Source organism: Crocodylus porosus, unplaced genomic scaffold (assembly GCF_001723895.1).
Source record: "Crocodylus porosus isolate Cpor-Errol unplaced genomic scaffold, CroPor_comp1, whole genome shotgun sequence".
Lineage (NCBI taxonomy): Eukaryota > Metazoa > Chordata > Crocodylia > Crocodylidae > Crocodylus > Crocodylus porosus.
In genome coordinates this window covers 42,616,076-42,642,511 of record NW_017728907.1, presented here as the reverse complement: position 1 = coordinate 42,642,511, position 26,436 = coordinate 42,616,076, and the positions used below count along the sequence as shown (strand labels likewise).

The 26,436-nt window shown below is 43.1% G+C and overlaps 2 protein-coding genes across 8 annotated transcripts in view; one reads left to right on the top strand and one right to left on the bottom strand.

Annotated features, from left to right (window-relative positions):
* The window catches only part of USP33 (ubiquitin specific peptidase 33), a 59,598-nt gene extending 43,450 nt beyond the window's left edge, over positions 1–16,148 (bottom strand). The window contains exons 1-5 of one of the 5 annotated variants that reach the window (XM_019531233.1): positions 16,062–16,148; positions 15,185–15,274; positions 7,818–7,950; positions 6,454–6,507; positions 4,090–4,152 (exon numbers count right to left, since the gene is read on the bottom strand). In XM_019531233.1, coding sequence (XP_019386778.1) covers positions 4,090–4,152; positions 6,454–6,507; positions 7,818–7,898 — 198 coding nt within the window. In that variant the 5' untranslated portion in view covers positions 7,899–7,950; positions 15,185–15,274; positions 16,062–16,148. Of the gene's footprint in view, positions 1–4,089; positions 4,153–6,453; positions 6,508–7,817; positions 7,951–15,184; positions 15,505–15,892; positions 15,970–16,061 lie in introns of those variants that run through there. The other 4 variants (XM_019531232.1, XR_002100246.1, XM_019531231.1 and 1 more) reach the window with 4 other exon arrangements.
* An 88-nt stretch (positions 16,149–16,236) lies between these two features.
* MIGA1 (mitoguardin 1) overlaps positions 16,237–26,436 on the top strand; it is a 60,824-nt gene continuing 50,624 nt past the window's right edge. The window contains exons 1-4 of one of the 3 annotated variants that reach the window (XM_019531237.1): positions 16,237–16,303; positions 16,712–16,887; positions 21,966–22,143; positions 22,690–22,826. In XM_019531237.1, the coding sequence (XP_019386782.1) occupies positions 16,789–16,887; positions 21,966–22,143; positions 22,690–22,826 (414 nt within the window). In that variant the 5' untranslated portion in view covers positions 16,237–16,303; positions 16,712–16,788. Of the gene's footprint in view, positions 16,304–16,417; positions 16,888–21,965; positions 22,144–22,689; positions 22,827–26,436 lie in introns of those variants that run through there. The other 2 variants (XM_019531238.1, XM_019531236.1) reach the window with 2 other exon arrangements.

Below are 26,436 nucleotides of genomic sequence, written 5' to 3'. Positions count from 1 at the left end.
CCACTTCCACATAGTGATCACTATGTGTAAGAATGAATGAACATCAATTTGACATCAATTGCAGAAAGACATAAAACCCTGTGGCAGAACACTTCAGCTACCTTGGACACTCCATTTCTGACTTCAGGATTGCTGCTCTCAGGCAAAAAAAAAAAAAAAGTTTAAAAAACAGCTTGAATGGGAAATTGTAGAGCAAGAAATCATCCACAAACTGGATTGTGTTAAGTATGGTTTAAATATGGACTATGGATTTTTATCTCATTGCTCAGATTAGCTTTTGTGACCCAGTTGTTCCCAGGCGTTTAATGCCTGTTTGCTTGTGTATCCTAGCACAGCCCCACTCCTCTACCTCTCTCTTTTCCCTGCTCCCCTTATCTTTTGCATTTTACTTCTGTCTCCTTCTTGGTCTGCCTTCTGCATGCCCTTTTCACAGCATCTGATAAAGTGAACTTGGGTTCATGAAAGCTTGTGCTGTCTATATAAATCTTAATTAGCATATCCACTCTACCTTCTGACTTATTTCCAACTACCACAGCTAACTACCTGCTTCTAAGCTTTCAGCTCTCTCCTCCCTCTCTATGGGGCTAGCTGCTTTTCTCTTTCTAGCTATTACTGCATGCTCAGCTTCTGCCTTTCTTCTTTCCATTTTCCAATGTAGCAAGCCTGTTCCTCTGCCTTAATCTCAAGGTTAAACAATTCTTCCTAGTCTGACCTCCGGGTCTTCTTATTCAGTAGGTCTCTGCAAACCTTGAAATGTCTGTGCAGTCTTCTTTCCCTCCTCAACCCCCTGCCTGAATATGACCATGTTCTGCAACTGAATCTCTATTCTTCCAGGATTCTATCAGGTGACTTGCCATGCATACAAATGTCCAGCTGGGTAACTACTCAAGCACAAGAAACATGCCACAGCTTCTGCATCAAAGTATTTGTACTGAGGCTGCAATTCTTCAGGTATTCCCTACTCTTGCCTCAATTGCTACCATCTTCTCTTCCTAGTACCTACTGTTAAAGAAACAAACTCCCTGTTTAAAATTCTGCCTGATGGCTCATTCAGCCTTTTTACCTAGATCAGCTCTGCTTCCTCATTCCTCCTTTAGGCCCAGGCTAGGGACAGGCATTCAAAAAGCCTGACCACTGAGGGACCCAGCAGGGAGTTGATAACACCCCATCAAGAAAGCAAAAGCCTCTCTCATTAGTTCAAGCTCTTCTTAAACAACTTTGTCCAAGGAAGGAACTGAGGGACATTACCAGCAAACCTGTTGCTGAGCTCCAAAAAGCCCTAAGCAGACACTGTCCTGTCTGCCTTACAGACACCTCTCCGCATTAGCTAGCATACCACATGCTGGCTACAGTCTGTGCTGTGGAAGAAGTGGGGAGGGGGAGGGGGGGGAATCTCTGCTTGAGCAGGGAGTGGTGGGGGAGCTCGGGCAAGGGGAAGCCAGGCAGACAGTGCTGTACTTGTAGTCTCCACCGGAGCTTCAGCAAGGGAACAGAGAGTTGGGGCCTGTCATGCTCTGGAGCAGAGAGCCCAGCCCAGGGTTGCCAAGCATCCGGGATGCTGGAGGACTCTGGGTTGACTGCAACCAGGAAGGAGTCTAGGACAGACATTGCATAAACAGCTTTGACCCAAATCAGTTGTCTGATACTACATTCAACCAGGTTTATCTCAAGCCGGTTTCAGCCATTTTCAAACTGGTTAATGTGCGCTGAAAGTCTGTTCTGTTACAGGTTCAAACCAGTTTCCGATCACTTAAACCAGTCTGTGTGTAATATCTGTCCCTAGCCACAGTGGTTAACTGGGCCTCAGATGTGATCAGAGGCAAAGACACTCACACAACAACATCAGCTGCAAGACTCCTGTAGTACTCATACACAGCCTCGACACTCCACAAGCTACAAACTGCAACCCAACAAGTAAATTACTTCACTCCAGAGGAATAGCAACTGCTCTGTTTTCACCAAGAACAAGCCCCATGCACCTCTTGTTTAGTGTCTTCTGGTAGCTTAGACATTTGTCTTATGAATTCCTTGACTAGACCACTAGACCATTAAGTCAGAATATCTGACTTAATAATATTCTCTTAAATGCTAAATGTCCATCTTCCAATTGTCCGACAACGTATTAAACTTCTGTACACATTCTTTGGATAGTGTCACTAAATTTGGATTCACAGCCATTTCTTATCAAATGGCTACTTCTATCACCTTTATTTTAAAACATTCAAAAACAAATTTCCTCCTGTGAAAAGTGAGGTAGCAACTCAACTTTAAAAAAAAAAAAAAAAAGTTGCAACTACAGGGTTAGTTGACATAAAATTTGCTTAGTTTACTTACTGCAGTGACAGCAGCATTTAAGACTCCAGAACACAGGTCTACAGAAGCATATTGCTAGCCACAAAAATTCCAGAACAGCTGCCTGTATCTGCAACTGCTCCATGTTGTTCACACTGAACAACATGTTCTGTGTAAAATAGTATAGTGCATCTACCCACAGACAGAGCAGCCTGTCATAATTATGCATTACTGCTTTTCCCACAACTAAAAGTACAGCCACTTAAGACAAATTCTTGGCTTGTTAAAAGACATGTTAAACAGCTCGTCTCACATACATTGCAGAAGTGGGATACAGATTTAAAAATATACTAAGTAACTGCCCATTAAGAATGACCAGGGGTGGTGGGGCAGGGAGGACCTGGGGGGAAGCTTGCTAACCCTAAACACTCCCCCTGCCTCCCTCTGCAGCCCCCCTCTGCCAGCATCTTGCACCACTGCCACCTCCAGGGAGCAGGGCTGGGGGCGGGGACGAGGCCTGTCTGCTCTACCCCGTCCATCCCTGCTGTCATGGCAGTGCTCCACCACCACTGCTTCCTGTCTGTAATGCTCTCGGAGTACTCCGATTGGTTGTTTCAGTAACCAGGCAGAGTGTTCCAAGAGTGCTACGGACGGACGGACGGACGGACGGACGGACGGACGGACTAAGCCCTTAATTATATTAGAACTAGAACATGTTTATCTATAATTGCAAATAAATAACTAAGCCTACATTTTTTCTAGGCGTTCAGATATTGTCTAGGATAGTTTCCAAAGTTCTATCAAGAGCAGGCAAAAAATACACTAGAGGTGTAATCAGCAGCCAGTTTCTCTGCACAGAATACATTTTTCTCTAAAGACTCAAAGACCTACACAGCTTTTCAGATAGTCCTTTCTCATCATCTAACCAGAACCAGATGTTTTAAACACTGTAGATTCCAATCAGGACAGAAAAACTTCAATAAGCAAGTTCCTAAGAGCATCCAGTTGCTGCAGACAATTAAACGCAAGAATTACACGCATGCTGAAGCAATGCATTTAGAAAATAAAAACAAACAAAAAGACATTCCTGTTAAAAAGTTATGTCTGAGAAGGATGAAAACAAAAAGTTTCTAACTTATAAACTTATCAGACCAGACTATTAGGAGTTGAGGAAATACAAACTGCACAGTACACCAAAATCATACAAAAAGAACCTCCAAACTATGAAAGGGCAATTTTTCACCTTCTTTCAGTCAGCAGTCTCTCTCTCATTACAGATTTTGACAAAAAAAATGGTTACTTTATCCAGATTCTCTATTGAAGCTGTCAAGCAGAAGAAAAAAGGTTTTGGAAGCTCAAGCTTTTGGCATCCAGGAAAACAAAGAACTCCTTTTTCTTGCTACAGCCTGGCAATAACTAGGTCCAACAGTAACAAATAAGAATTTTTGTTAAAAATTGTCAAAAGAGAAAATATGCTGAAATCTAAGGCAGCATAATTAGAGTTCGCTGTTAACACCAAAATAAGCTGGATGGGCAGTTAATATTACAGAGAAGAACTACATAGCAAAATTAAGTAGATAATACTGCATAAACATAAAGGCCTCTTGGGAAAAACTACTCCTGAGGTACTGAATGTACTGACAAGATGCAAACATAAATAAATAATTAAATAAAATAAAAATCACTGTAACTATATTACTTTCACTAACCAGCCAAAGTCACTATTTCAACATAATGGGACAGTACTACTTCGAGGCTTTTGCTTACAAAAGCTAAAGTCAAAACATATGCACATACCTGAGAATGGATGGTACTGTGATCTACATGGGATTCACCACAGCCAACATATGAACATCTATTCTGTTGAACAAAATTTGAGAAGTTAATAACTGAGAAGAATTAGAGTACATTGCATTACAGTATGTTAGAGGTCAAATGCAAACCCAAAGAACAACTTTGTTAAGGCTTCCAAGTCCATTTTTAATTCACAACACTTATGATTGAAGGGTCCTGAAAAGAGCAAAAATCATGCAAGTTAAGTACTTTAATAAATACAGTCCATCAGATCAAATTAAGATTGCTGCAAGATTTAACTCTTGAACCTCCTTAATTCTAAAGTTAGAATTAGACAAAATGCTTCTGATGCAGAGTTCTTCAGCCATTTTAACTTTTTTTTTTAAATAAAGAAAATCAAGTGAACAAGATAGTGTTAAAACCAGGAAACATGTCAGATATTAATTTTCCTAATTCAAAGTTTGACACCCTGAAGAGTAATGATTTTGAGATATTATAGAAGTGTGCATTTATATGTACATCATATCAAATGACCATAAAACATTATTTTAAAAATCAGTAGGATTTGTCACCTTTAAAGGTTAACAGCCATGAACATTTCAGCTTTAAATATGTGCTGTGACTGGACTACAAAATGCAAAGCTCTCAGTGCAAGTGCTCCGATTTAAAATGCATTTGCTAAGCTGGCTGTGGAATCTTGCAGCTGCCAATAATATGCTAACCACAAGCCATAGATATTAATCTCTCATTTCCATGAGCACTAAATACAGGCATTTAACAAAGCATTCTATGAAATGCATATATGCCGTTATGCACACAGATTTACACATACACAAATTGTGCTTATATAAAGTATTGGTACTTAAAGTAATTAAATAGCAATTGTATGTTTATATTAACTGCTTTCCAACACTTTAATTGCAGCCATTTATAAAAAAAAAATAACCATAGGTAGTGGTTAAGCAATAAGTCACAACAAGGTGTCTATCATGCTGGGATCTCACCGCGTGCTGAGTTGCTTTGCTACGCACGAGGGCGACGGCAAGGTGCCAAATCATCCAAGAAGAGGAGATATCACAACATGACACCTCTTTTGTAGTATCTTACTGTGATTTTAAAATTGCCCTATGGAAATATTGGTAGGAAATTACATTAAAATTTTCAATACATGTCCATGCTTTCCAGATTAAAAGACAATATTAATTGTAAATTGAAAAATAAAAATCTGGGTTGGTTTTTTTTTGGTTTGTTCTGTTTGTTTTTTAAACAAGCAAATACCTTTTTTAGGCTGTGTCATTTTCTGCCTGTCATTCCAATTCTCCCCACATCTTTCCACTTTGGCTTCTTCCTTTTAAAAAGTTTTTTTTGTTTGTTTGTTTGTTTGTTTGTTTTTAGAGGTAACTTGTTACCTTTTAAAAAAAAGCTTAATTTAAAGTTAATAATCCTTAAATCAGAATACTCTCTGGTGACAGGAATAGCAGAAAAATCAGTTCTGTTCCCTGCAACTGATTCACTTGGAACAAAGGGGGTGAAAGGAAATTTTTAAAATAAAAGCATACTGGCTGTTCCATCACATTTCAGTTCAGATTTGAGTGCTCACAAGCAGTGTATTTAAACCTACAGAAAAGAAGTTAATCTCTGCTGAGATAGATCTACACACCTGGAATACCTATAAAAGGCATCATTGATTCAACTGCTCTTCTCAAAGCACAGAAAGGCAGTTCAATCAAAAACAACATTGTCTCTTTCCAACCTAAAAAAATAGAACATCACTTGGTCTATAGCTAGGAGAATAAAGCAGCACTAAATTTTAGTCTTAGAGAAAAGACTATTACATTACTTTAAGAGAAAACAGGGCAGAAGTTGCATGTGGAATAAATAAGGTCAAACATGAACAATGTTTTTTAAAAAGTCTGAGAAAAAATTTAATCTACTTGTTTTGTTTGGTGATAATTATGAATTAATTCTATGCACTGACATGTCCCATTTACCATTAGCGCACACTTTAATGGTATTATTTATGTAAGAGCTCAAGAAAGCTAATTTGTTTGGCCAAGTTTATTACCCAGAAAAACACAGGCTTTGTGAACACTATTTCACATACTACTCACAGACAACAGCGAATAGCCATCAGTAGCCTTTCCAAAGCTGAATTTTTAAGCACATTAAAATTCTGAGCTACCAGATAGATGTATGTTTAAATCTTATTACAAAGCAAATCACTTTAAAGGTAAAAACAAGCTTTGGTCTAAGTCATTTTTAAAAACCCACCCTAAATATTTACATAAGAAGTATTGCAAACTTTCAGCTATAGCTTCATCAGATGAGGACCCTGTGTCTTGCATAACATATGGTAGATCACCTTACCTCTAAGCATGCCCAAAGATTTGGTCCTCTGACTTTACAGTCTTGACAAGTGCCCTGTTGATAAAATATGAACAAGGAATTATTTCACTAGTAAGGCTGCACAGTCCAAGAAAATAAGACTCTAAGGCAAAACAAAAAATCATTAGTACTACAAAGTAATTTTAAATAAATCAGTGGCATATTATTTTGAATCAAGCCTACCATTTTTAGGTTAATCTTTATAAAACAAAAATTATGTGGATGCCAATTCAGTTTTCATTGCACTTTGATTACTAAAACATGTCAAAACTCTCCTAATCTTGTAACCATTCTACAATAGGACAGACACTGAAAGAAGTGTTTTATACGTAGAATAAAAAGTGATATTCCATTTACCATTAAAACAGAATTTAAAATATAACATTTAAATATAACTAACATCTGACCTTAGGTTTTCAAGGTGACACCAAAACAAACCCTTTTAACACTTTAAACTAAAAGATCACATAAGGGCCTGGCTTTCTCTTAGAATAGGACCATGCAACTAATATATCATAACATTAGTGTAATAGTATCTGTAGAGCTTACTGTGTTGCTACTTATTTCTGTAATGTTGAACTTCTGAGTGGCAAACCATGTAGATAACTGTTGTACTTTTATGTAAATGAAATTCACTTTTAATTAAAGTATCATAGGCAAAAAAAAAAAAAGGATTTTTTGCCAACTCATAGCTATCAAGTTTATAAATTACTAAATGCTGGGTCTGCCTTGTTTAATAACAATATATAAAAGCAATAATATAAAGGTAGATGGGGCAAACAGTTTCAAAACAGTTGCCTTTGGATCACAAAGGCCATCAGAGTCTAGTAAGAACTGGCTAGTTAGTCATGGGGTGATCCTTCCTTGCCCCTTTCACCCTCTTCTAGAAGCATAAGTAGCCACTTAAAAATATGTGCATTTTCATTACATTACTTTCTCAAGTAAGCAGTTACTGTAGTTTATGGATATTATTAAATTGCAAATAGAAGGTATAAGCTGTCTGTTCAATTATGGGTAGGAGGAATCAGCTCATGAAACTCCCTATTAAATGAACAATCCCTGAGAAGGACACTTTCTGAATGCAGGGTATGAAGGTATTTTTAAGGTTTAATCAGGCTCATGTTTCCTTCTCACTTTTAACTACAACTCAGATTTCATACACTGTAATTTACAGTAACTTGTGTGGTAAACCTTTAACATAAATATTTTGTCCACTGTAACACTTCCCAGTTAAATGTGTTGCACATATAGTAATTTGTCAATCCATCACTGACAAGCTACATACCTAACACACCCAAGTAATCTCAACTAAATGTGGAAGCAAATAAAAAAAACTTGAAACTCACGTGAGATTTTTGTATCAATTCTTCTTTTGTTATTTCGCCAACTGATTCCAAGTGTGGGCAATCACTGCTGAGTGCTGACATTTTAAAAAGCAGTAGGTCCCTAACTCCTGCAGTTTTCAAGAGCAGGCAATATCTACATAACAGGAATAAAAAATATAACCTTTGGGAATATCTTACTGTAGACGTCTAATATCACTGTGCATCAGAGCTGTATACATATAATCTCGTAGCATAAAAGTTTTTATTTAAACTTATTTTTTACACAATTTATTTAAACTTATTTTTAAATTTTATTTATTTAAAGAATGTATTTAAACTTCTTGTTTAAACATTTTCACTGACTGGCTCTCACATGCATACCAGCTTCTGGCTTCTTTATTATTATAAACACAGACCACCTGCAGATGCTTCCTCAGCCTGATGAAAGGAACTTGTACCCGAAAGCTTACAAAGAACAAATTTTTCCAACTATTTTAGTTGGTCTAATAAAAGATACCAGATTTACCCAAAGAACTTTTTCTGCCTTGTTTAAACAAAAGCATATTTAGGAAATGCATGTGCTGAATTTTAAAAATGAATGCAAACTGGACTTTTTATTTTAAGCAACAGAATCCAGTAAATGAAATTAAAGTACAGGTGACCCTACTAACTGCAAGCCTGAAGCTTACTGAGGCACAGAGCAATGAAACAAATTATATGCTAAGAACAAGAACAGAATTGGTTCCACAGAATGCAGGAACATAAACTCCCTTGCAGAGAGGAAAAAAAAAAAGTCAACATGGGAAACTTTATCCTGGCCTAATTTATTTACAATGACACCCGCTCTTGAATAGGCATATTAAATATCAAAAGCAAGCTGAAGCTTATCATTTGTATGTAGTACACACCACCCTGAACTTCAACAAAATTTTCCTTTGCTCCCAAGTCCTCTAACACAGAATGTATTTAAATATACTATTTTTTTTGTTAGCAGTACATGGGAATTCTCTATAACCTGGTCAGCTATGACACTACTAGTTGGTGGAAGCAAAAATTATTTGTACTGATTACCTACAAGACCCCCTTCAACCTGGTTTTCCTTTTCCAATGCCAAGACCCTCAACTAAATCCACCTAACCACTTCCCAAAGGAATGTCTAGACCCTGGTAGTGTTGATCTGTCTGCTGCTTTCTGCATGATTCATGACTCCTTTGTTGCTCTTATAATGGCTTCTGTAATTCTCTTTCCTCCAGTTTGTCCCTTTAGCAATCGTTCTGGTGTTTCCTCATTCTTCCCATTTACCTAATTTGTTGGCAACCGTTATTCCTTCCTGCTTCTCTATATTGTTTCCAGAGGACCTCACCAAACTCCTGGTTCCACATATTTTGTCCTTTCTCCATCCCTGAACAGTACTTCCATCATAGCCTCACCTCCTGATCTCTCTCTTAGGCAGGGAGTTTGCAACCTTTCGCCACGGCAGGCAGCTGCTTGCAACCCAGTTTCTGGCTGAAGCCACAAATCTCCACGGTTCCCAGTAATCAACAGATGTTGTGGAGGGAATAGAAAACAAGGCGGGTGGTAGGACCATGGGGATTCCTCCTGTGCTGCACCAGTGGCAGGAGAGGAATAAACTGAACAGAGCAGGCAGAGACCCTGGGCTGCCTCCTTCATTGCCCAAGCTGGAGTATTGAGTAGATTCCCCATGCTACCACCAACCAGATCCAGTTTCTTCATGGGCTGGATCTGGCCCTCGAGCCACAGGTTTTCAACCCATCTTAGGCCACAACTCCTACAGTAGCTACAAACTCATTTCTCAATCAACTTCCTACTTTTTTCTCCCTTCATTATCACCATTCATTTCTTTCATTTCTAAATTCAGTATATCCTCCATTTGACTCAACCATTTTGATTTCTCTTAGCCTGGAATCAGGAAAAACTTTTTCTAGCAGCAATCTAGCCTCTCCATTTTGTTGTTAGACAGCACAACAATTTTGGTAACACATTATAAGAAACTCTTATATTAAGGTCTAATGGTTTGAGAGTTGAGAAAGCCAGAAATGCTGTAGCAGACCAAGACAAAATTTGCTTAAGGTTCTGGAGCAGTGAAGAGAAATTAAGAATTGTCACACCTAAGAGCAAGGTGCAACTGGGGACATAATCCTCAAGTTTTATAAAACAAGTGTCTACTTGCAACACAGCTTCAAATTTCCTGACAAGTGTTGGAAAAAAGGTAGCTTGCTAGCTCAAAAAGAAAAAAAAAATATGTCTGCCCTCAATGTTTAAAAACATTTAAAAACTCTGGTCATACTCTCATAATATTATATAAACCCAAGTACATGTTAAAGTAAAAATGAACAGGGTATCTTTCCCAAATTCTTTTAATGTTAATAACACCAGCTAAAATGCAAAAATCAATTCCTTTACTATACAGAAAAGGAAACAAGAACGTAGGCTTCATCTTGCACATATTGCAAGCCCTACCAAGGCATTAGATTTGGATGACTGAGTTCTAAATGAAGCTCATATCATCTCAAAAACCTCAGGACTGTATTAATGCTGAAGATCAATGCAAATACCTTGGAAGGAAGAGTATAATGGATTAGTAAGCCTAAAGGCTTAATTATTTGTATGTAATAAGATTTCTGAGTGTATTACTTTAAGTAACACAAAGCAAGCTAGCGGAGAGCTCATCTTGTATTATTAGATCCGTAGCTAATGTGCTGCTTTTCACCTCTCAAACTGCTTCAAACCTAACCTGCAGTCCTGCAGGTTGGATGCAGATTTATGAGTTCAGTTCTATTTTTCATACAGTTGGTATGTGATCACAAAAATCAAGCCCTAATTTTCCACATGGAGCCTATACCCAAAAAACATTAAGCAAGCATATCAAGACCAAGCCTTAAACTTTTTCAACTTTAAGAAAAGGCTTCTTTATCACAAGCTAGTTGTTACTGACATACAAAAATGCAAACACAATACATTCAGCTCTTATATAGGTGTAACCAAGTGGTCTCTCCTCTCTTTCACCTTCCTTTTCTTTCCTGTGGCCACAATGCTAGCTCGCACATGCTAGTGTCCCATCATTATCATATCTATTACAGTATTCTCTTCCCTTGCTTACTTGTCTTTTCCTATGGCAAACACTTTCTATCTCATTCAAAATGCATCTGTTAAAAAGCATTTCTTTTCCCTTTTCTCTGACCATGCATTACTCAAATCTCTTCAATAAATTAAAGTTTCTCCACTTTAAGCAACCCATACACTCCACTACTGCCTACAAGTTTGCCCCTTCCCTATATTTTGCATTTCATTCCCTCTGTATGCTCTGCCCTGTGTCTTCGGGTGACTTCCAATTTTGTGTTTCCATTTACATTGAATATTTACACTTATGGAAGTAGCAAAGAGCCCCACTTACATAATGCAAGATGCAGCGTGCCCTAGAAAGCTTACAGTCTATATAGACAAGACAAAAATGGTAAAAAGGGAAACAAAGGAACAAGGAAAGAAGCAAAAGCGGGGGTGGGGAGCGGAAAGAGGAAAAAGAACCCAACTTGCCTTACTTCCAGTTCACTGCCTTATGCACTGTGGCATACATGGTCCCTCTTAAATGTCCCTTGTTCATTTGGAAAAACCTTCCAGTTAGTACACTCCTAGCTCTTTCTACTGTTACAAAAAGCTTGTTCCAGCCTAAGTCCATAACATATTCTCATTGTACCAACCAGGTCACTTTCTCCTCAGGGCAGGGACAAGATAGTAATTTAGCACATTTTCATTTAGTGTATCATGTACAGCAGTGATTCAATACAAATAGCAACAAGCCTAGATTCGAAGGCTCATCCTAAATTGCATGTAGTTAAATATTCTTTTATTTATTACATCAAGTCTGCTCAATAGAATACTACCAGAGCAACGTGAACTGCGTCTTAAAGCATGATGTGCAGCAGCTTCTTTCTCTATTTATAATTCATTATAAATTCCACAGCACCATATGTGCTATGGGAAAAAGCCACTTACCTCACACGTAAAGGTCCTGCCAACCAAAAAAGGTCCCTAACCCCTCAAACAGTACTAGAGACTATTAATCAGTTCCCAAAGCTTAGTCTAAGCATTCCTTAGTCTAATGCAGCGACCCTTGAAGCCTTCTCCTTAGTTCCCCTCTGATTTTGTTACCACAATGATATACTCAAAAGAAAATCATATACAGTATGCATTTAATGTTAGCCATCCCGTTTGCCTTCAACTTATCTATCAGTTAACACTTCAAGCACTACTAAAATAAGTAAATACACATCCCACTACATTATGTGTAAATCCTTAATATGCACCTATTTGACCAAACAATTTCATGGGATATTTCTTCCTCTGAACGCTGAATATGAATGTACGCATTAGTGACATGAAAGGTTAAACTATTAAATAAGTATGTTTACACCAGTAACGCACAGTAAATGGTTAACATTTAGCATGGGGCACAGTCAGGCTGGGAAGGGAAACAGCACAGTGCCTCAGGAACAGGAAGGGGGCAGGGCATGTAGGAAGGAGGAGTGAAGGTTGGGTGGGGCTAGTACCCATAGTTAGTCTGCTACCCTCCCTTTCAGGGAAAAGCCTTACTTAAAGAGGAGAAAAACAACAGCAGTAGTAAAACCTGGTAAGGATTCCAATAAAGCTGAGAACTACCACCCAATAGCATTATTATATGACTTACAAATTATTAGAAAGACTGATATATAATAAAACTTTTCAGATTATAAATGAACATATTACTCCTGAGCAAGCAAACCAGGTTTAGACCAAACAGAGGATGTTGCTATCAAATCATGCCCTGTTTACCAGGATTTGAAAAGTCGCTAAAAACTGTAGCCGTTTCCCTTGATTTCTTGGCTGCATATGATACAGTCTAGAGTCAAGGACTTACCTTGAAGTTCTTGGACATCATACCTTGTCTAGTAAACTAGCAGTTTTAAGACAACTTGCTTAGCAGTAGATAGTTCCAGATTTTTTCTGATAACATTAAGAATAGGCCACATAAATTGAACAACAAACTCCCAAGGGCATCAGTCCTTGCAACTCTGCTGTTTAATTTTTACATTCATGACCTCCAGGCATCTTCTCAAGAAACATCATACATGCTGATGACATAGCCCTCATTACGCAATGATCTTGTTTCTCCAGAGCAGAAGCAATACTCACAACTGATCTGAATACTTTAGAAACCTACTTTAAATAATGGCATCTGCACCCAAGCCCTGGGAAAACGGAAGTGTCTACATTTCACTCGAACAATAAACAAGCTAATTAGTAACCCATTATTGTTTTCAAAAAGTCAGCTCTTAAGTTATAAGAGTACTTCTAAATTTTTAGGAATCATCCTAGATAGAACACTGTGCTATAAAAATCACGTAACTATGCTAAGTTAAAAAAGTTGTAAAAATTTGCTCCAGAAACTCACTGGGACTTCCCAGGGAGCTGATGCTGATGCACTGAGGACAACAGCCTTAGTGCTGGTTTACACTTTGGTGGAACACTGTGGCTCAATTTGGTTAAATAGTGCTCACACTGATAAGGCTGATAGTGACATGTAACAGACTGAATCATAAAACGAACAATTTGATCTGCCCCTCTTCAACAGCTCCCTATTCTTAGTAACATACATCTTCCCTCACGAAAAAAATGCCTTAACTAAATTATGAACTAAAATAAAAAATAACCCACAGCTGCCTATACAAAAGATTTCTTAAACCCACATCCAAGACTAAAATCTAGACATCCCAACTGGAGAACAGTAATTCATCTTGAGCAAGATTCATTTAACATCCAAGATGCCTGGATGCAAATGTGGTTCAATTCATCCCCTGACACAGAAAATATTACTACAAATCCCACTAAAAGACAAGCCAGCTTTGATCTCCCTAGATGTCTTTGGTCTTCTCTAAACAGAATCGGGGCAGGGCACAGCAAATGTGTATTTCTGTTACGTTGTTAGGGCTGAACTAGCTTACAGAACTGCAGTTGTGGTGACTCCTTTCAAACTCTGCATTGCATCACCCCTGAACGCTCTCTTCATACACTTAATGGAACTCTATTGGATCTGAACAATACTACACCTAAGGCAACGAGCTAGCTGCAAAATTTGGACATAAAATTGTGAATATGTTTCTCCTTGCTTTGTGATCACTGTATCATCAAGTGCTAAATAAAAAAAGTGGCCGCAGCAAGTTGGGAAAGCAGGCTGCTGTCACCCCTGGCTTCATGGTGGGCTTAATAGTCTGGCGAGGCTTGGTGCCACCTCCCCGCAACTCAGTCAAAGGCCGCAGGGAGTGGTCCCCAGCACCAGCAGTGTCTGAGCGGGTCTGTGAACAGCCCTTGGCTCCCCACGCTGCTCCGGGCAGGTGGCTGCGACATCTCCCCTGTGGCAGGGCGGGGCAGGCACTGGCCCAGGGCTCTGCACCGCTCCGCCAGGACTAGGCATGCATTATTAATCAACTGTTTAACCGATATAACTAGAGATGGTTACATGGATAATTTTTTTTAATGCTATTTACACCTCTAGCATGTATACATGAACGGAACCCAACTATATCAGTTTTGTAAGGCTCCTAAATATACTGGTATTACAAGTCCTTCCTTTTTTGTGCACTTGTGACAAAGTATTTAGCAGAATTTACAGATTCACTGAAATCTGACAGGCTATGCTATGAGTGCTTCTGCCATGGCCTCATCATTTTGATTAAAAACACAGAAAGCAAATCATGATAAACTACACTGGAATCTTGGTACAATTTTTTTAATGTAGTTTATAGAATTAATAATGTTTCCTAACAATACGGGTAATTGTTTTATATGGCATTACATGCTAATCCTGCAATCTTCATTGTAGTAACACACTGTGACCAATGACAACAAAGATAACATATTTTTAAAAGACATTGCTTTGAACTCTGGGAAGTACTAAATACAATCAAATTGGGTCCCTACTCCATGTACTTGCCCACTCAGAGAAAGTTACAGGTTCTGGGCTTTGATTTGTACCTGCAATTATTTCCAAGACTATGCAACAAAGCAACAGTACTTTATTTCAAATCCTCACTCCCCCAAATCAGACTCTGTGACTGCAATCATATATTGGAAGATTTAGACACAAAAACAAATTTAAAAAAAAGAAATCATGAAATCCTGCATCTTCCAGCAACCACCACACTTTAACACAAACTTTATTCAATGTGCAGCCATACAGAAGTTGTGCATCCAGTACACTGAGGGGCTTCAGAAAACCTTCCATGTTTTAATTTTCAGATGTTACTGATTTTGGAGCTGCCCAAGTATACACAAGTCATAGGAAATAATAAATACTACAAATACATAACAAATGATGCAAAATCAATGCTTACAAGAATCAGAGCGCTTGAGAAGTCTTGCCACTGTACTCACAGGAGCACAGGGAAGTCAGGCTGGAAGGGATGCCCAGGGGTCACCGAATCCTAGGAGATCAGAGCAGGAAGGGCCCTCATCTAGTCCAACTGCTGTTCACAGCAGCACCACATCATCCCAGCTAGGGTTTTGTTTTAAAAACCTCCAAGGATGGTGATACCACCACGACTCTGGGCGACCTGTTCCAGTCCTTCTCCACCCTCCTAGTGAGGAAATCTTGCCTAATAGCCAACCTAAACCTCTCCTGCTGCAACTTGAGCCGACGGCTCCTTGTCGTGTCACCTGCCCCCCGCAGAGAACAGCCTCCCGGGGGCCGCACTGAGCTGCCGCTACTCCTCCCCCTCCCTCGGCCGCCCTTCTCCTGGCTCAGCAACTCCGAGCTAGTCCAGTCCAGCCCCTCCCTGAGGCAGGATCCTCCCCACCCGACACGCGCCCCCGCGGGGCACTGGCCCAGGCTCCGAAATTAAGCCTGCAACGCAGCCCAGGCAGGGAGACGCTCGGCCCCGCCGCGGGCCCCGTTCGGCCCAGCCTTTTCCCTCGGAGAAGGAGCGAAGCCAGGCGAGAGGGCAGCCCGCAGGCGCCACGACGCAGCCCCTTAAGTCCTCCGGCTCGTGCCCTTGGAGCTGGATGGTAGAGCGAGCCGAGCCGAGCCGAGGATCCCACCTCACCTGGGCCACCGGGCGCCTGCGGCTCCCACCGTCCTCAGCCCCAGCCGGCGAACGCGCCCCGCACAAAGATGGCGGCGCGGAGGCGTCGCTCCCTCCCCGCCCCTCAGACACACGTGGGGGCGCCCCGCACAAAGATGGCAGCGCGGAGCCTGCCCCCCCCCCGGCCTACTCCTCACCAAGATGGCGGCGGCGGGCCGCGCTGCTGCCCCGGGGCCTTCGCGTGGGCAGAGCTTAGGGTTGCCCGCACAAAGATGGCGGCGGCGCGGGTGCACATTTGGGGCTCATTCCTCCACCCAGCTCTGCGTTGACCCCGGAAGCGGATGTGCTGCTGACTCCTAGCGGCAGTCGTGGGGGCGGGGCCGGGGCTGGAGCGGGTGGCGAAGGGCTGCTGTTGCTCGCGGAGCCCAGTAGGTAAGCGGGGGCGCGGCCTAGAGGAGGCGCGGAGTCCCCTCAGGGTCCGCCCCGCCCCGCCTGGAGGCACATCGCCCTACCCCGCGGGGCCGAGCAGCGCCCGCCATCCCCGCCTCTGTGGTAGGGAGCGAGCGAGCGTCTCCTGCTGCGGGTCCCTCCCTGCCGCTCCTTGCAAATCCCTCCCCGCAGGCCGCTGTTGCTCCCCACGATGTCCGGTGCTGCCCCCTGCCAAGGGCAGAGCGGGGTGGAGGACGGGCCAAAACCTGCCGCGCCCTGCTCAGCTTCTCGGTAGAGGCAAAGGGGGAGGATGCCGGCCCGCCTCTGCGCCCTCTGCAACCCCAGGCTTTGACAGCCTGTAGAGAACAGACTGGGAGAGGTGTAATTGAACACATCGCTTTCATTTGACAGGGGATGCCAGTGGCAGGTTGTGACTGATGCGGCCTCAAGGTAGTTTTGCTTAATGAGGTTATGGGAGAGAGAGAGCCATGTCCGAAGACGCAGTTAGTGAGACGCACTTTTCTTTGAAGACAGCAGCTTTACAAGTGTTTCATCTTCCCCTTTCCTGGTATTATTCTCTCATTCAGGTAATGAACATAATATTGTGTTATCTTCATTTGTGGCATTTTCATCCATGGATCTGAAACGGTGTCAGTTACTTAATTTTTTTACAGTATTTTAAACGATTGAGCTCCTGGGGGGCATAATATTTGGTTACATCTTCATTAAACGTTTTCCCCCAGGAATCTCTTTGTTCTGGTTCTCACCCAATGTGAACGCATGAGAGACAAAACTATTTTTGTTTGTTTGTTTTGTTTTTCTCCCTTCTACTCCCTCAAGTCAGTTGTATGTCAGATAACAGAAATGACTCTCTGCAAACCCGTAGGCTTCATTGCAGAGTAATCATTGCAGCATTGTAGTACTTCTGATCAAACCAAATATCATGCTCTTCAGTTTTGTTTTTCACAAGAAAATTTGTCAGTTTCTTAAAAGTTTAAATGCAGAAGTCGTTAACCCAAATAATCGTATTGGGCATGTTCTAAAATCTTTTGTAGATTGTAGCTATTTTTTCTTTTTTTGACTGTATTTGTTTTGATGAACTATTGTATCAATTGTGAAGATTCACCCAGCTGACAGTGTTTTTGACTGATTTACAATAAGTGATATAGTACTGAGAGATGCTTGGTTTAAATCCAATCTGGTGTTTTTTTTGTTTTTTTTATGTTAATAGTCCCTTATAGTTGAACATAATGAAGCTTTAGTTAATCACTTCTTTGGCTTTTATGCAGATGCTTTTCGCACTGATTTATTGCCATCCATTTTCTTGGTTTTATATGCTAAGTTGCTGTATGTAAAAATAGTACTGGTGGGTAATAAATGATTTATCTTTAATAGTAAAGAGTCCGTTGTAGTCTTAGTTTCCAGACTCACAGAGCTTAGTAGCATCATGGAGTTGACACTCCCTGTCTGCAGGGGAACGTGTCCCTGGAACATTCTTTAATAGAAAGTTAGGGTGGAGAATCAGTATTTGTGCTTTGACTACAGCCAAGGGAGGAGGCAGTTCTTAGTCAGATATAACTAGGGCATGTTTCTGAACAACACAGTGAAACCAAACCTGTTTAAATAACTGTAAGCTTTATGAAATGGGAAAACTGCTTCCATATTTCTTATTCACAGAAAAAGTCCACGTTCTAGTATGTTGAAAAAGATGCTACTTTTCTGTTAATATAAGGGGGGAGATTGTGAGCTTGTTCTTTATTTAATCCATGCAGCCATACTAATAGGTGTGAGCGTAAGCAAAATATGATCCATCATCAGGACTCTGGCACTTTTTTAAGAGGAAAGATGTTACTGAGTCATTAATGCGGATCCTGATTTTCTTTGTTTAAAAATTCAAAATTCTCTGATTAAAACCCCACAAATTCATGTTTTTTTCTGCCATTAAAATGGAATGCCACTATCGACTGAACACAATGTTTTATTGCTATATTTACCAGTTTAAAGCAGTGTGGAAGCCTACCAGTGCCTCAGTTATTATAATAAAATAAATTCTAAATACCTATAAACTTTGGCATTTCATTTTGGTGTTTTTTATCATAGAAAGTGGGAGCACCTCCTGTCCTGTTCCCTCACAAGGACACGGGTCCAGCTGCAGCTGTCCCCGCAGTTGTGTTGTGGCGCAGAGCATCACTGATTTGCTGTTGCTCTGCCCCTGCTGTTGCCCCTCACTCCTGACCAGCAGCCCCTGACTGCCCCCGACTTGCTTCCTCCCGGCAGCAGCAGTGTCCCCCCGCACCAAGCCACAGGTCCAGCTGAAGGTGTCCTGCCTGATGCTTTGTGGCTTTGAGCAGTGCTGGCCCTTGCTTTTCTGCTCCCTGTGCCCAGGCCCCAGCGGTCTCCATAACCTTCCTGGGAAGCCCTTGACAGGGCTCAGGGACTGGACTGGACTGGATTGGGCCTGCCTCTGACTGGGCAAGCCCCTTCTCTTCTATGCTAGTCTCCCTCTGCAGAGGCAGCTCTAGGAGGGCAGGGAGTCTCCAGGCCCAGTTCTAGTGACCATTTCTATCTGGAGCACCTTCCTACCCCACCTTTCTCTCTTGTAGACCCTTCCCCATTGCCACCCCCAGCCCATTACATATGCACACACACATAGACCCTGCTGCCAATTCAGTCCTCTTTGCAGGGTCCCCAGCCCTCAAAAGCTCTACTTACCCCAACAGCTGCAGGAGGGAAAGTGAGTCTGAGCCAGAACTGGCTGGTCTCAGATTCTCAGGCTTTGTCTCACCCTCTCCAGACAGGGCTTAGGGTTTTCTGCCCTTTTGCAGGTAGCTCTTGCAGGCTGGAACTCTGCCCAACTGCAGAGAGCTGTTTGCAAAAGGGAAAACCCACAGTTTCCTCCTTCAGAGGGGAAAATCCACGTTTTTCTCCTTTAAAGGGGAAATCTGTATTTTTCTTCATTTTTCTGCAGGAAACAGAAATCCTAGATCCCTAGTCATTAAATCTCAATAACTCTCCAAATCCAGTGGCATTGATAAAACCCTATTTTATGTTTTAATAGTACAAGCGGCCTAAAACATCTTTATCGTATTACATAAATGTATGTGTATGTATATGTATGTTTTAGTATAAATATTAAGAAGAGTGAATAGTCTTAATATCTCTCATGTGACTACCCCAGGACTGTGAATTTTTCCAACATGGAAAAAATAAATTCCTTACTAAGAGCTCACTGATTGCGTGGTCTGTATTGCTGTAGTGGTTTTTCTAGAGCTCCTGCATCTCTCAAGTCTTTTATTAACTCTGGGATTAATTATACATCACCAGAGATTCCAGTGTATGTCTGTTCACTTGTTTACCATCTTCTGCATGTCCAGTGGGATGGAAAAAAGTCACGGAACATCTAGTTACAGTTATTAAAACTTCTGAAATGTAACGTCCACTTGGTTGAAATGAATTTATAAATGGATTTCTAATTATTTATTATATGAAATGAATATGAACTCAGGTGTAATATTTTGCTTAATTTAATCTTTCGTACAGTATTACTGCATCTTTACTGTTTGTACAGAGAGTGATTTTTTTATTTTTATTTTTTTAAGCATTAAAGTACATTTTGTGTTTTAATACCTGAGCTAAATCCTTTGCTTTGGTTTAGATTAGGAGTGGATAATTATTTGGGCAGGAGGGTCACTTGGGGAGTTTGGGTGTGCTGTTATGGGCTGGGTCAACATTCCCCCCCACACACACACTCTTCCCCTCCCCGCGCTCACAAACACTCACCAAAACTCCCTTTGGCTTTGCCCTGTGGCCCAGCCCTGTGCTCTCACTGCCCAGTGATCCCAGGGTCACCATGGAGGTTGGCCTGAGACCCACATGGGCAAGGCATGCTTCAGGGGCGATGCGTAGTGGTTGCACATGCACCTTGTGAGTGTGACAGTGCACTCCCTGCCTGCAAGCGATTGCCACTTGCCATCCTGCCACTGACACTGCCAGCAGTATCTGTGGGCAGTCCACGATTGCCCCTGGCTGCCGGGAGCGCCTGTGGGTGGACGGTGTCATCAGCGTCTGCGGGAGCTCCCAGCTTATCCCACTGTCGCTGCTCTCCTGCTGCAGCCAGCATAGCCATGCCCCCACAACCACTGGGGGCATGTGCCATTCATGGCACACTTGGTCAGGCAGATGGGGGCTGTGGGTGGGACTGGAGCAGGATAGGCAGGCAGGGTTGGGGATGGGATGAGGAGTATGGGGCAGTGACAGAGCTGTTATTCACTTCCTGCATGCTCCTGCCCATGGAATTGGCATGTTGCAGGAATGTGCAGATAGTGGATTTTGGGCACTTGCAACTGCCTCCTCATCCCAATGCTGGCCTTGAATCTGCCCGTCCATCCTGCTCCCAGATGCCACTCCCTGCCCTGCCATGACCCCATCCCATCTGTCCAGATGCAGACCTTGCCCACATGGGTCCCAGGCTCCATGGAAGCTCTGCCCATCTAATTCATCTGGTGCCCCCAGTGATGGGTGTGGGACAGATGGGTTGGGGTACCCAGGCGGTGGGGCCAGGTCTAGCTATGGTGGCAGAGACTGGCAGTGGCAGCTGGAAGGAGCTATCAATGTGGGGGCATCTAAGAAATGAATCCAACCACTGCACTGCTGCAGCCCCACACACCACATCTTAGGCTGCCCCCTGCGCAGAGAGCCATGTGGGGCCAAGGGACTTGCTGCAGGCCAGAAAAATCCCTTGGCAGGCCAGATCTGGCCCACGAAATGTGTTTTGCTCACTCCTGCTTCAGATACAGTCAGTAAACATGAGGCTGGGGATGCTGCCTTTTCAGTTGTCTGACCCAGGTCAGGGCTCACAGCAGCAAGGAACTTCTCCATCCAGCCCTGTTCTGTCTTACCACACCAGGTCCCACCTGTGGCACAGTGGAGGCCCTGGGGAAGGGCAGCAGGGCAGGGAACCCTAAGCCTGCACTGGGCAGCCTGTATCTGTGGGGTATGTGCTCCCTCAGGAGTGCGCACAACGGGGAGCCAGCCCCGCTCCCTTGACAAGCCGCCTGCAGACCCATCCCACTCCCTGCCAGAGTTCTGCAATCACACAGTGCAGTCCCACATACCACATGGTTGGGCACCAGCCCCAGTCCTGCCCAGCGTGAGACTCTGTGAGGGCCTCGATTCCCCACTCCTGCCAGACTTACCTGCAGGACCTGCTACCCAAACTGCCTGGAAGCCATGTGCACATATATGCACATGGTGCCCCCTACCAGCTTGCCCTCCTCCCATTCCCGCCAGCCCCTTGCGGGCTGGAACTCTCCTAGTCTGCAGAGAGCTGTTTGCGAAAGAGCAAGATCTGTGTGCATCTCCTTTAAAAGGTAAAATCTGTGTTTTTCTCTGATAAAAGGGAAATCTGTGTTTTTTCCTATGGGAAATGGAAAACCTGGATACCTGCTCATGATTCCTTGCATTACAGTAAGCTTGGTCACTCTGATTCTTTCCTAGTGAACTGAAGCAGAACTTCTTTGTCCTGGGCGGGTGATGGCGGGTGGAATTACCTTACATTCTCACTGAGACGTGGGTGGGTAACTAGCTCCCCTGGCCAGGCTAGCTAACCCAGGAGCAGCCCCCTATAATAATTGTGTAGTGAAGAGCTGCTCTTGATGTATTTCAGATAAAGTTTTCTCCTGGGTTGAAGAAGCTGTTTGCAGTAACAGCAGTGAGTGCAGTATCTGTAATTTTTCTGGCCCACCATTTTAAAAGAAGACGAGGAAAGAAAAGCCGGAAAGTGTCACCATGGGAACCAGGCCATCTTTTACTAGAATGTACAAAAACGGTTGCATCGGAAAAAGGTACATGGGGAAAACCAAAAGTGCCTTTTATTTTTCTTCTTTTCCATTGGAAAATTATTATTATTGAAGTAAACCCAAAACTATTTACATTTTAATTCTAGGGGTGAATGGATGGGAAAGAGAAATGTGTGCGTTTTGTGATATTAATGAAGAGAAAGCATAGAAACAAAAATTAGAATGGTGCTTTACCTTAGGCAAAGAATAGCTCTGCATGCTAATGTTTTAATGATCTCTTAAATGCTCTTTGAATCCAAAGCCGAAAGCCAACAATCACCTGTTAAGCTTCAAAATGTTCTGAAAATCCCTCCAACATTGAAAGAAATGGTGTGATTGCTTATAGAACTAATGTACTTACTAAGTTCTAACGATTGTTCTTGCAGGTGTTCTGACTACATTCATATATGTAAATAGTTAAGTAAGAAAAGGTTCATTGTGGTTCAGGATAACTATTGTAATGTACTAGATTAGACAAAGTTCTGGGTAAAGCACCTTGGGTACAATGATTCCAATTGCAGAAGTTTTAAAATTGGTTTATCTGTTTCTTAGGTTCCAGTTGTTCCAGTAGCAGACAAAACTTGACCCTTTCTTTGAGTTCAGCCAAAGAAAAAGGATCTCAGTCTTGTATCTATGCAAATGGAGGACCTTTAAGTAAATATTCTGGTTCAGTACAGAGTTTGGCCTCGGTAAGTATAAGCCATCTTTAAGGATTTCTTGTACAATGAACTAAACAGACTTCTGAGCTTTTAAGTTCTGCTGCCTACTGTGAATGCACTCAATGCTTCCGTTGAACTGATATGGTTTGCCTATACCAGGAATGCTAGGCATACAGAAAAATGACATCTGTGGGGAAGTCTAGCTTACTTTCTGTAATAAGAGCAACGAAACAAATTCTGTGTTCTGTAGATCAAGTATACAGGCAGCAGGCCAGATTCGGCTTGTAGAACGGTTCTATCTAGTGCATCATTAGGCCGGTGGGCTACTAGAAGCTGGGAAGGTATGGCCTGTTGCAGAATTCAGGATCTGTGGACCCTAGCAGACATGGCAGTTGGCACCAGCCCTCCAGCTCCCACTGCTGCCCTAATGCAGACTCCCATGCTAACACACCCCTCTGGATCTGCGCTGCTGCCCAGCCGGAGCCCTATGTGGCTGCATGCCCTCTGCTTTGTGCTGCAGGCTGGCCAGGGCTCTGTGCTGCCACATGGCTCCAGACCAATGCACAATTCCATACAGTTGCTTCTGGCCACGTGGATCTGGCCTGTGGTCTGGATGCAGCCTGAGGTAACTTGATGCCACTGTTGTAAACTATTAGTACAGCACAATTCTGAGGAGCTCATGGAGCCCTGGGGCTGAATAGCTTTTGTGCAAGGAGCAGTAACAAAAAAAACAAAACAGTTTTCTGTAACCTTTCAGAGAATGCCAGAAAGGAAAGGAATTGGCAGCAGCCCCTCAATTTGAGTTCTGGTAAGAAGGGGAGTTTTTTCTCTTCTACAAATGCCTGGTATATGCTATGGTAAAGATCAGTGTCATTTAGGCTGTGGATGTTCACTAGGTTCTTTTGACTTCTGTGAGGTGTTATGCTACCATGTAATCAGATAATTTGGGCATTCATCATCAAATTTAACTTGGAATTTCTCCACTTCTGAAGCTTCTTTCTCTTCTTTTGCCCCCAGTTGGAGAAAGTGAAGCCAGTTATACTCTACTTCAACTATCCCATGTTTTTAAAGACCTGTGTCACAGGGCAGGGACCCAGGAGCGGCCGTGATCTTTCCTGGCACCCCCCTACCATGCCAAGTTGTCTGTCAAACACCCTCGTTTTCGCCTGCGATGTCTTTGATGGTGAAAGTATTCTAAGGGAGGCTGCCTTTACTTGTCCCCTTGGACACGGTGCTCTGATTTATCCCAGCCCTTTGTCTCATGTAGGTCAATCTAGTGGTCCCAGCCCTATGGGCTGTGCGTGGTTCCTACTACCCCTTAAACCACGCCCCAAGCCTCTCAGGTGTACCAGATGTTGTTGCGTCTATTGTCTTCTCTTAGTGGCCCTCTCCTGGGCCTTTCCCCGTACGTTCGCCCTCTCTGGGGCTCCTACCCATACACTCGCCCTCTCCAGGGCTTCTACCGGTACGCTCACACTCCACGGGGCTAAACGTGTTACTCTCGCCCTCCCTGGGGTTTCTTATTCCTATATGCCCTCCCTGGGGCTCTGCTCGTGCTCACGCGTGCCCTGGGACTTGCTCACGCAACTCCTGCCTGCACTGGGGCCTGTGTGTGCCCTCCCTGGGGCTCCTCACAGTTGGGGCTCCGGCAGCTGTAGCCATGCCTGGCCCCCAATGCACTGTGCCCCTTCTCAGGGCTCGGGTCAGTGCACCCCCTCCTCGGGTCTGCAAACCCCACCAAGGCTCAGGTGGCTGTAGCCGTGCCTGACCTCCAAACCCACCTTCTCGGGTCCCTCATCCGCACTGGGGCTCCTCGTCCTGCACAACACTGCCCCACTGGGGCTGGGGCCTATACGCCCCCAAAACGCAGCACCTTCTCAGGCGCCAGGAACCCCCACGCTACTGGGGAGCTTCCATGAGGCCTCCTCCAACCCCTACAGCCTCACCCGGTCCTCCGGTGTAACAACAAACAAAACCATCAGCTGCTCAGCCCCAACTCAAACTCAAGCCTCCCGGCCCAAAATGTAAACCCTAAACCCTCTGGCTAATCGTCATTTCCATCCCTGCCAGGAGTTCCTCTGCCTGGTATTCTCACCCATAATCTGCTCAGGTCATCAGGCTTCTCAACTCTGCCTACTCCCAGCAGAACTCTCTCTTTCACAGCTGTCAGAGGGGAACTGCCTATGGCCTCAGCCTGTGCTGTTTATATAGGCCAGGCCCTGCCCCTTCCTGGTCAGCTGACCCTTGTTGCCCCAGCAACCAACACCTGTTCTTCCCTCTAGGAGCAGGCACTTCAGTGCACTGCGACAACCTGCATACCTAATTCTTTCCTCTTCTGCGCCTGCTGTCCTTGTTCGAGCAACTTTTAGTACAGGGATCTTAATAATAAACTTCTCTACATTTGAAAAAGTCTGGTAGCCCAGTGTTAACTCTGGCCACTGTCATTAGTGGCATCTGAGTCAGGCTACTTACAGACAGTCTCTGCTCTCTCCCAGAAGAAACAACAAGTACTGTATACAGATGTTCAGGCCTTTTCTCTCAAAGGAAAAATGGCTGCTCCAGGAGAGAGAAATCACTTCCAGGAGAGTTTAACTTATGAGAGCAAATGGCTATACAACTTACCCTTCTGAGAGAAGCCACAATAGTGTTCTCCCCCAGCCCAGGAACAGAGTGCGTAGCTTGGCAGACTCTGCTATTCCAACTGAGCAGGGAGCAGAAAACGTCCCATTTACAATTCTGTATTTTGCTGCAGGGAAATGTAAGCTGACCCTGAGCAATCTGGGTCAGCCAATCAGGGCTGCCCTATCTATTGCTGCTATCTGTCTCTGGGCAAACTGAGGGGGCCTGTAGAGCATCCTGAGATGTGTGCACAGGCCCCCCCTGGCTGCACAGCATCAGCACAGAAAACTCTGTTCTTCAGGGGCTCAGCAAGTGAATGTGTGTTCAGGCATCTCTGGATAAGTATGTCTACCAGGAGAGCAAACCTGGGAGAATTCTCCCAGGTCATTTGAATGTGTGTATTGTTTTAGTTTCCAGTCTCAATTAATGAGCCTTTCACATCTCTTGCATGTTATAGGCATCTGTCAAGTTGTGCAGAGAGCCTCTACATTAGTTGCACTTGCTTTGTGGTTTCCATAGTAATCAGGATTTTTTTTTTTATTAAACGAAAGCTGAAATTGAGGAATAATTGCAAAGTCTGTCCACACCCAGCAACTTAATTATTTATGTGCCCTCTACTCACTCACTTCCAAAGGAGGCTCTGGATTACATATTACACATTTTGTTAGGTTAGTGGTAGTACTTTAGTGAAGGTGTCTCCTTTGGCCCACTGTGATGGTAGATTGGGATCGTAAGCCGTGATGAATATGTTCTCTTGTCCTGTTAGTGTATGCACATTTTTACATGTATAGAGTTTTATTGACACCTTTCATTTTGTAATGAATTTTTTTTTTCAGCTAACGTTAAAAAAATATCAGAGTGGGATAGTTTGCATTACATACCGTATTTTTCGGACCATAAGATGCACTTTTTTCCCCCCAAAAGTGGGGGGAAAACGAGGGTGCGTCTTATGGTCCGAAGGTGTGTGTCCCAGGGAGACGGGGCGGAGCTTGCCCGCGGAGGCAGCGGAGCCCGAGCGGGA